Consider the following 9670-nt stretch of genomic DNA (forward strand, 5'->3'; position numbering starts at 1 on the left):
TTATTTCTTAATTCATTTATAAATTGTTTTTAGGCCTTTTATATATATATATATATTTCTACCATTTTTACATTTAAAATTCTTTTAACTTTATTATGTATGGACTCAAACTAACAAGCTTTATTTGATAAAATTGTTCAAACTATTATATTAGTTTTATATTTGTAAACCATAAAACAAATCCATAAAATTCCACCTGCATCACTCACTCATGTTGTTGAATGGTACGAAATAAACAATACATGTGAAAGATGAAAATAAGAATTGTTCTCTTATTAAATCTAAAATCTAGATTTTCTTTTTAGTACATTTAACACTTCAATGAAAGGTCTAAAACATTATTGAATGACGTCACGAACTATTACAAAAGATTATTCCGATTTATCTCAAAAGGGGTCTATTTCACTAATTTTGGTGTCCCACATCTGTAAAGAGAATTTTCGTGATATGTGTAGATATTTAAATATAATTGAATTCGATGAAAGCAAAGGAAGAATCGATATCCGTAGTTATTTTGATATAGATCGGTGATAAATAAAAGACAATATGCATAAAGTTTGTGGGTACAGAGTCGGCTAGTTGCAATGAGGGGTATGGCCCCAAGACTTTTCCCCAACCCCAACGGTCAATTAATCACCCCAATGGGGCATCGAATCTTCCCCACCATTTTCCTTTTCTTCGCCGACTCTTCTACCCATCTCCTTTGCCGACTCTTTCTCACAGGTTTGATTAAATCCCATTCATATTCAGATACACTATTTCAAAATACTCGCAAATTAATTTGTTTTTTTAAATATTGGTATAATAATAAAATTAATTATAAATTGTGACCTAAAAAGTACTTTGTGGAAGAGGGGATATAGTCTGTCTAATATATTATTGATTAAATATATAATAGAACCATAAATGCAAACCACTAGAATTGTTAATAAAAATCAACGCTCTTTTAAGTCTTTCCATAGAAAGAAAGGCAAAGACGCGCAACGTCTAGAATTTTCTTTATAACGGAAGCTAACTCTGTTATAACGGCCGTCCACATAATATGGTAGATTTAAAATGACGTCAGCATGTCGCTTCTAAATTTGGGTCCAAAGGGGGGATTCATTTATAGGGAAGGGAAACGGCAAATGCAAGCATAGTGAGTAAATACGTGGCGGCAAAGTAATGGATAATTCTGCCTCTGCCGTGACGACATTGCCCTTCCATTTCACTATAAATACACCTCCTCTATCCCTCGATTTCTTCGCAATTGAATTTCTCTTCTCATCTCTGTCGTAGCAAACCAAATCGATTTCTTCAAAGGTATTTCTTCCTTTCCTTTTTTTTTTTTTTTTTTTTTAAATCATGTTGTTGAAACTTTGAGAGATGAAATGATTAGGGGCTTTCAAAGTGGTTTTCGTTTGATATGTTTCTTAGATCGATAGGGTTTAGAATCGAGCATCCTTGTAGGTATCCTGAGGTTTGGTGGTTGGATCTGCTTAATTTTTATGTGGTTGCATGGAAAATTGGGATTTTTTTTTTTCTAATTACGTGATTCTGGAAATATTGATCTGTGGTTCAGATGGAATTGAATCTGATCTTTCTGTTTTGTTCTGTATAGATGCAAATCTTCGTTAAGACCCTTACAGGCAAGACCATCACCCTTGAGGTGGAGTCTTCCGACACCATCGACAACGTCAAGGCCAAAATCCAGGATAAGGAAGGGATTCCCCCGGATCAGCAACGATTGATCTTCGCCGGCAAGCAACTTGAGGATGGCCGAACTCTTGCCGACTACAACATTCAGAAAGAGTCAACTCTTCACCTTGTCTTAAGGCTTCGTGGTGGCATGCAGATCTTTGTAAAAACACTTACCGGAAAGACGATCACCCTTGAGGTGGAGTCTTCCGACACTATTGACAACGTTAAAGCCAAGATTCAGGATAAGGAAGGAATTCCCCCGGACCAGCAACGTCTCATCTTCGCTGGAAAGCAACTTGAGGACGGCCGAACCCTTGCCGATTACAATATACAGAAGGAATCTACTCTCCACCTCGTGCTCCGGCTCCGTGGTGGCATGCAAATTTTTGTCAAGACTCTTACCGGAAAGACTATCACCCTCGAGGTGGAGTCCTCCGATACCATTGATAACGTCAAGGCCAAGATCCAGGATAAGGAAGGTATTCCCCCAGACCAGCAAAGACTTATCTTCGCCGGAAAGCAGTTGGAGGATGGACGAACTCTTGCTGATTACAACATCCAGAAGGAATCTACTCTTCATCTTGTCCTCCGACTCCGTGGTGGTATGCAAATTTTTGTCAAAACTCTCACCGGGAAGACCATCACCTTGGAGGTTGAGTCTTCTGACACAATTGACAACGTGAAGGCTAAGATTCAGGACAAGGAAGGCATTCCCCCAGACCAGCAGAGACTTATCTTCGCTGGGAAACAGTTGGAAGATGGCCGAACTCTTGCAGATTACAACATCCAGAAGGAGTCGACCCTCCATCTTGTGTTGCGTCTCCGTGGTGGTATGCAGATATTCGTCAAGACTTTGACTGGGAAGACAATTACCCTCGAGGTCGAGAGCTCCGATACCATTGACAACGTTAAGGCAAAAATTCAAGATAAGGAAGGCATTCCCCCAGACCAGCAGAGGTTAATCTTCGCCGGAAAGCAGCTGGAGGATGGAAGGACTCTTGCTGACTACAACATTCAAAAGGAGTCCACCCTTCACCTTGTTCTCCGTCTGAGGGGAGGAATGCAGATCTTCGTTAAGACCTTGACTGGAAAGACCATCACTTTGGAGGTGGAGAGTTCTGATACAATCGACAACGTGAAAGCAAAAATTCAGGACAAGGAGGGAATTCCACCAGACCAGCAGAGGTTGATCTTTGCCGGGAAACAGCTTGAAGATGGAAGGACCCTTGCTGATTATAACATTCAGAAGGAGTCGACCCTTCACCTTGTCCTTCGTCTCCGTGGTGGCTTCTAAATCGTTCTTCTGAAAGTCGGAAAATTTGGGTTGCGTGGTTGGCCATGTTTGCGGCCATGTGGATGAATTTGGGATCTTCTTTTGTTTCTTCTCTTTTTCTCACTTTAGTATGTTTCTAAATGTTCTCTCTCAAGTTGGAAATTGGGGAGAACATTATATTCTATATGATGATATGTATGATATTAGTGGTTTCTGATTAATAAATTGAAAGTTCTTCTCTAAGATTGTGGCAGTTGCTTCCTTTTTTTGTATGATTTTGTAGCTGGATTGATAACACACGATTATAAATGGGTTTTTAGAACTAGAATCATCTTTTCTGGAAACTATATTTGAATTTAGATTATCATGAACAATGCTTTTATCAAACTTACGAGTTCTAGACTAAAAATAGCAATCCTATTTATTATTACCTCCCACTTGAAACAAGTTGTAAATTAAGAATGATAACTTTTATCTATTACCACAAGAAGATATTCAACTATTCCCTATTCATCCAAGTCGGTAATTGATAACAATTGAATAAATTAAATAGAAGATCTAAATAAGATCAAGCAAAATACAATGCTATTGACCGATGACATGAAGCGAAAAAGCCAAAAACGAAATCAAAACTTGACTTTGTTCTCAAATCTCAATCCCATGGACTCAATGAACACTCCCAAGGCAAAGTGGGGAACCTTTCGGTATCCTTGCAATAATCATAGATGACAAGGTTTCTCTGAACCCAAGCATAGTCCAATTTCTCAGATTTCGATAAATGCCAAGCATCATATTGATCCCACCAGTTCTCTGTCGTCGTCGATACGCATTTCGGATATGGGTCTTCCCATTGACAAGCATCTACGTTGAAGTCCTTGTATGTGGATACAAATGGCGCCTTCGTCCAGTTCGTCTTCTCCAGTCCTCCTCTTGTAGCCCAATCGTCTGCGTTCCAAATGCTCGAGAACAGGTACATGGGCTTCTCGTTAGGGAAGAAGTTGTTCGGTTTATCTGAATTCATGTATACTCTTATTGGTACTCTGTCCACATAAAACCTGTTCCAAGATTGCAATAGATGAGTTAATCACTTGGGTTAAACGTTCTACATAAGCTTCATCCACACCACCCACCAGGTGTGTGATTAAATGACTGTGAGAGCGAATGGCCCACGTCAGTGAATTTCTTATGCTGTTTGTTGCGATGAAGGACGATTACTAACTCTTAGGTTTTTAATAGAACTTGAGTTTACAATAGAACTTACACGATCCTGTGGTCATTCCAGAGAATGGAATAAGTATGGAAGTCTTTTGTGGGGTCGAACCACAGCATGTGCCTCATCTCACGGTTCCCAGTCCCGTTCTTGTAAACATTTGTCTGAATCAGATATGGCTGCCCGCTTCTATTCCCCAAGAACTCAAAGTCTAGCTCATCTCTCTCTAGTCCAGCTCCATTCTCAGTGCACATCTACAAAACCCTTTCAATCTTAGCCACAAACTGAAAAGAAAGATCAACTTGAGCTTGAAGGATGTTCAAGAACCTACATAATATGCTGTGACAACACCGGCAGAGTCACCTCCGACCAACTTCAGTTTCATGCTGAACCAACCAAATCTATATCGCTCCTTTGTTTGAAACCCACAACCTGTTTATAGAGATCACATCAGTAAAAGAAAGAAACAGACAGCTTTGATTTTGAAACAACTTGGATACCGTTTGTCATTCAATAAACTTACCTGCTTCTTTGTCCAAAGACAAATGCCAGATCTGGCCGTCGTCTGAGGTTTTAAAATGGTCATCAGGGCAAGACATTTCAAACATATCTGCAAAAGTTGCTTTAGTATCATCTGCAGATGAAGAGGAAGAGGAAGAAGCAACCAAGATCGCAGCTATGAAAACAAGGAAGCGTATTGGAGAAATCCTCTTCATCTCCATCTTGAACAGAGGACTCCTGAAGCTGAGAGAAATCAGAAATGGACTTTCTCCACAAGAAATGAGCACTAAATAATTGAAATCATTGATCTGGGTTTACATCTGATAATTGAACTGTAAGAAATGGACAAGCTTTTGTAGACCCATATAAGCTACAATGCATTTCACTTGTAATTTCAAGCGAATTTAATGTTAATGATGTAGTTACCACAGCAGGGAAGTTTTGGTCCGTTGAACTTTGGTTGGTCTGAGGAGAAAGTTATTTGACCAAAATGTCCAAAAGAAGCTTACAACAAAAGGAGGTAGAACCAAAGCCGACATGGGTATTAATGGAAATCAGGAGGAATTGACGCAGCTTAGTAAAATAAAGCTTAGGGAACAGGGAGGTGCGTCCAGGCTGCCACACAATGGGACTGTCTTCAAGAACATGACCGGTTATTTTCACAATCATTGAACTTTTCCTCTATTCTTTTAAAATGGGCTTTATGATTCATTAGGATTTAGATCTAAACTATTCTACTTGCTGGTTTTGTTAAGGAGATCACATGCTGAACAGAAATGAAATGAATATTGTATTGGGGTTGAGAAGTCAAGAAAGATTAAAGAAAAAGGGTTCTCATATTCTCCATGGAAGGACTGAATTAATTATGGGGAAAGAGACAATTCCACAAAATAAAGCTTTATTGGTAAAAGAAACTTTGTTTGTTAATGATAGGCTAAGAACACGGTTTCCAATGGATTAGTATGCCATAAAACGAATAGATGACAGTGAATAAATGTCACCTATAAAATGGATTTTATTTGCTTTTAATTGGTTTAATTTAATGATATGGTTTTAAGTGGGAGCCTAATTTGACGGTGTATGGAATTTTGAAAGCGGTGGAGCCTTTAACTTTTTGAAGTCTCTTTCAATGAGCTCTTGTTTATCACTTTCTTTTCCATTTTAGCAATATTGTCCTTATTCCTCCTTTTCAGACCCTTTCTTTTTTCTTTCTTTTGTACATCAAAGCTATCAAAGAATTTGATTCCTTGAGGAAAAAGAAAAAAAAAAAATCAATATTAGTAATCAATTGAGTAGTTAATTTTTGTCAACAAAATTTATAAATAGTTAAAATTTGTGTTGGATAAATATTAATGAAGTTGAATGGATAGGTTACATCTAATATTTATGAGAAGCATACAAAAATTGAACAGCAAATAGAGAAGAAAAATGGGTGGCAAAAGAAGAAGGAATCATGTGCAAAGGGACGTGAGGTTGTCGGTGAAAGATGAAGATGACTACTTTGCATTGGAAATTTAGATTACACCATCTTTCCCTCTGTTTTATGACAAGTAAGCAATTTAGAAATGAAAAGAAGTAGAAAGAAAGAGAAACAAAATGATAACAGTAATATTCATCAAACGAAACTTCACTATGAAAAGTTTAGCAAATTACGATGAAATACTCGTATTTTTCGTCTCATTCATATATTTAACTTGTTCCAAATTTTCTTTGCTTTCAAAATAACGCTTCTTAAAGTTTTGCATAAAAGTACTTAGATTTTCTCTAAAATGTGAGATCTCTCGTTACGATCAAGTTTTTCTCAAATTATAATATGATTGAGTTCCACTCAATCAAAATATAATACGAAAGAAATTCATCATAAATTCTTACTTAGCTTGCTCTAGTGATTTGTTATAATAACAACAAACCAACCAAACCTAATCGAGAGATTTTGTACAAATGAACTAGATTAGGCAGTGGGAATTGGAAAGAGATTCACCCAACTTTTTATCCTTGACTAACAAACATCGGTGAAATTACCAAAGCAAAAGTATCATGCATACGTGAAATGGTTCAATTCTCACTCTTCACTCTCTCTATCCCTTTCCTTAACTATTAATTACAAATCACTCTCCTCTCTTATGATCTTACTCATCTATTTTCTTTTGCATTCTCTGATGTACATTTGGTTTTGCAATATCATTGTATTTGGATATGATCTATTGCTCTGTAGAGAACGATGTCGCACTCCAAAGAAGATGAAAAAGAAGAACGTATAAGAGAGAAGAGAATAGATCTGGGTGCTCGTCGAAGGAAGAAGATGGAAAGAGGAGAAGAGAACAAGTAGAGGAAATACAACATAAGAAGAAGAAAAGAAATGAGAGAAAAAAAAAAGACAAATTACTATGATGACATAACTTTATTGAATTGCCTCCACGAATGAATGAATGAATTAAAATTTAATTTAGTTTATTTAGTTTAGATGGTTGTACAAGGTTAATATATTTTTCTTTTAACAAAATTATTTATTTTATGTAAAACTTTCAAGTTTTACTTTCTTCTTGAATCAATAAAAATAATTTCTAATTCTTAAATAAAACTATACATGCAATACTTTATTAGTTTTTTTTTTTTTTTTAATGACATCTGGATACCAAATAATATCTCATAGGGAATGTTTCAAATTAATGGCTATATATTGCTAAGCAAAGAGATACACATAATTCTAAGAAAAAAAAAATAGTTATTTTGATTCATTCTTAAATTTATATAATAATCATAATTTATCGTATGTGACAAAATTCTTCTTTTTTATTTTAAATATTCTTTCTTTATGTAATAGAAAAATAAATGAGATACATAAAAATTGATACATCTTAAAATATACTTCAAATATATGTTTTGGGCAAATTTTAAAGTAAAAGATCATGCAAAGTTTTGATAAGAATGAAATCAAATTAAAGACGTCAAATTTCTTTAGTTTCTATTTCAATAATCAAATAAATATTAGTGTTTCATACAAACATATTTACTCTATACGATCAAAACCTAATACGATAGACAATAGTAAATTTATTTATTTTGATACATAATTTTCTCCATTTTTTTTGAATCATTGTTCATAAACTTCTTGGATTATAAGTGGCTTAAAAGGAGAAAGAATGATCGAAATGCCGTAAGTATTAGCTCAAATTCTTCCAAGGCAAGGTTTCACCTTAACAGTCGTCTTGGTCCTACGTAGTTTAATAGATTACGTCTTCCTATGTCTTTCATCCTAAAGAATATGATCCTCCCTTTGATTTCTAGGTAGACTTTTGAGAGCAGGAAGATAGCTAATCGTGTTGGTTGGAGTCTCCAACGAGTATCGATCTCCCCCTCATTCCCTACGAGGAGGATGACTTATAAAAGTAGAAAAAAAAAAAAAAAAGAGAATATAATAACAATACATATAAAATTACAAAGGCAATAAAAAAGAGTAGAGAAGTGATGCCTTCATTTTGATACCCTTTTACCAATATCTATCCTTTATTCCTCTTTGCGTACATACACAGCAATTTCATTATTCTCTATTTTGCTCACTCACTCAAATGACTTCCTTTACACTTCTTCTTTTTCACTAGTACTCAACCATATGCCCCCACCGCCATATCAGTAATTACAAATCTCTTCCTACATGCACTTGAATGGAATAAAACCAACGTTATATTATATAAGAGAAGAAAAGGATTTATATTGTTGGTTTTGTTGGAGAGAATAAGAGAGATGGAAGAAGAACAGGGTGATATAATTGGGAAGGCTTTTGTGGAACATTATTACCATTTGTTTGATAATGAAAGAGCTTCTCTTTCATCTTTGTATCAACCTGATTCAATGCTCACCTTTGAAGGCCAACAAATTTTAGGTGTCAATGATATCTCCACAAAGCTTCAGCAATTGCCATTTGAACGTTGTCGACATGTCGTTAGCACCATAGACACGCAGCCCTCCTCCGTCCCTGGCTCCATCCTCATCTTCGTCAGCGGTAGCATTGAGATACCCGAAGAAGAACACCCACTCAGATACAGCCAGGTTTATGGTTACCCTATCCATTTATAAACACTTTTCTAACACATGCATTAATCATAATTACTACGCCTATTTTGTAATTATTTTATTTCTTCAAAAAAAAAATAATAATAATCTATCTTTATATATATATATTTTTTTTTTGTTAAGAATTCAAATCTTGGATTTTAGTTTAATATTTCTGGTGTTTAATTTTTTGAAAATAAATTAAATTTGGAGCGTTTGAAATCTACTTATGAAATATATTTAAACAATTTTTATCAAAAGGTTTAAATACAAATGTTTTTTTTTTAAATAAAAAATCACATGGTTTTCCTTTTAATAAATTCAAATAGATTTTTGAGGAAAGTTTTTAAATCCACATAAATGATTGAGAAAATAATTTTTAATTTTAGAGAATAATAAATAAAAAATGAAATAAGGATAAAATTAGGTTTTAGAAAGTTTGGTATGCTTTTTCTCTATTACATTAGATTATCGATTAAATATAGATATTAAACTTTGTATGTATTTTATGATGTGTGAATTTGTAAACTAAAATTAATTGAGGGATTAAAATTTTAATTCAATCAATTAAATATAATTAGTAACTAGGTGAACCCGACTCTAATACTATTGTAAATTGATAAACTAAAGTGAATTTAGTGGCTAATTTATCAAATTTAAGATTTATTTATTGGAAGATTTAGATAATTAAAGTATATTTGAATGAAAACTTTTAATATTTTAATTTTAGATTATTGTTAAGAAAATTAAAATTGAATTGGTTGGCAGATGTTTCACTTGGTACCATCACCACAAGGCAACCTTTTCGTTCAGAATGACATTTTTCGCCTCAATTATGGTTAAGTTCGTTCCTGGTTTCCTTTTCTCTATGTATTTGAACACACAAATGTTGTAATTTCAAAGATTTTTATTTCTATTTTGGCTTCTTATTTAAATATACATCATTTCTAGTT

The 9670-nt window shown here is 34.6% G+C and overlaps 3 protein-coding genes across 3 annotated transcripts; 2 read left to right on the plus strand and 1 right to left on the minus strand.

Moving 5' to 3' along the window:
* Window positions 1-1100: 1100 nt before the first annotated feature.
* On the plus strand, window positions 1101-3196 carry LOC103485541 (polyubiquitin). Its single transcript, XM_051080044.1, has 2 exons — window positions 1101-1302; window positions 1601-3196. Exon 2 carries the CDS (start codon window positions 1601-1603, stop codon window positions 2972-2974), a length of 1374 nt encoding a protein of 457 aa, XP_050936001.1. The 5' UTR covers window positions 1101-1302; the 3' UTR covers window positions 2975-3196.
* A 283-nt stretch (window positions 3197-3479) lies between these two features.
* Window positions 3480-5528, minus strand: LOC103485533 (probable xyloglucan endotransglucosylase/hydrolase protein 8). The gene is made up of 4 exons (XM_008443187.3): window positions 4687-5528; window positions 4495-4595; window positions 4215-4417; window positions 3480-4008 (listed from the first exon to the last, which is right to left on the minus strand). The coding sequence occupies exons 1-4, from the start codon at window positions 4883-4885 to the stop codon at window positions 3606-3608; spliced, it is 906 nt and encodes a 301-aa protein (XP_008441409.2). The 5' UTR covers window positions 4886-5528; the 3' UTR covers window positions 3480-3605.
* Window positions 5529-8095: 2567 nt separating this feature from the next.
* On the plus strand, window positions 8096-9670 carry LOC103485524 (nuclear transport factor 2B). Its single transcript, XM_008443175.2, has 2 exons — window positions 8096-8714; window positions 9486-9670. Exons 1-2 carry the CDS (start codon window positions 8409-8411, stop codon window positions 9558-9560), a joined length of 381 nt encoding a protein of 126 aa, XP_008441397.1. The 5' UTR covers window positions 8096-8408; the 3' UTR covers window positions 9561-9670.

The sequence above is a fragment of the Cucumis melo genome, chromosome 12, assembly GCF_025177605.1.
Source record: "Cucumis melo cultivar AY chromosome 12, USDA_Cmelo_AY_1.0, whole genome shotgun sequence".
NCBI classification, from domain to species: domain Eukaryota; kingdom Viridiplantae; phylum Streptophyta; class Magnoliopsida; order Cucurbitales; family Cucurbitaceae; genus Cucumis; species Cucumis melo.

What these genes read in the sequence shown, in the direction of transcription:
- LOC103485541 (XM_051080044.1), top strand. Translation starts at nt 1,601, where the DNA reads ATGCAAATCTTCGTTAAGACCCTTACAGGCAAGACCATCACCCTTGAG.
- LOC103485533 (XM_008443187.3), bottom strand. Translation starts at nt 4,885, where the DNA reads ATGGAGATGAAGAGGATTTCTCCAATACGCTTCCTTGTTTTCATAGCT. An exon ending in GTCTTTGGACAAAGAAGCAG is followed by an intron (nt 4,596 to 4,686) that starts GTAAGTTTATTG and finishes CTCTATAAACAG; the next exon opens with GTTGTGGGTTTCAAACAAAG. An exon ending in TGGAATGACCACAGGATCGT is followed by an intron (nt 4,009 to 4,214) that starts GTAAGTTCTATT and finishes ATCTTGGAACAG; the next exon opens with GTTTTATGTGGACAGAGTAC.
- LOC103485524 (XM_008443175.2), top strand. Translation starts at nt 8,409, where the DNA reads ATGGAAGAAGAACAGGGTGATATAATTGGGAAGGCTTTTGTGGAACAT. An exon ending in ACCCACTCAGATACAGCCAG is followed by an intron (nt 8,715 to 9,485) that starts GTTTATGGTTAC and finishes ATTGGTTGGCAG; the next exon opens with ATGTTTCACTTGGTACCATC.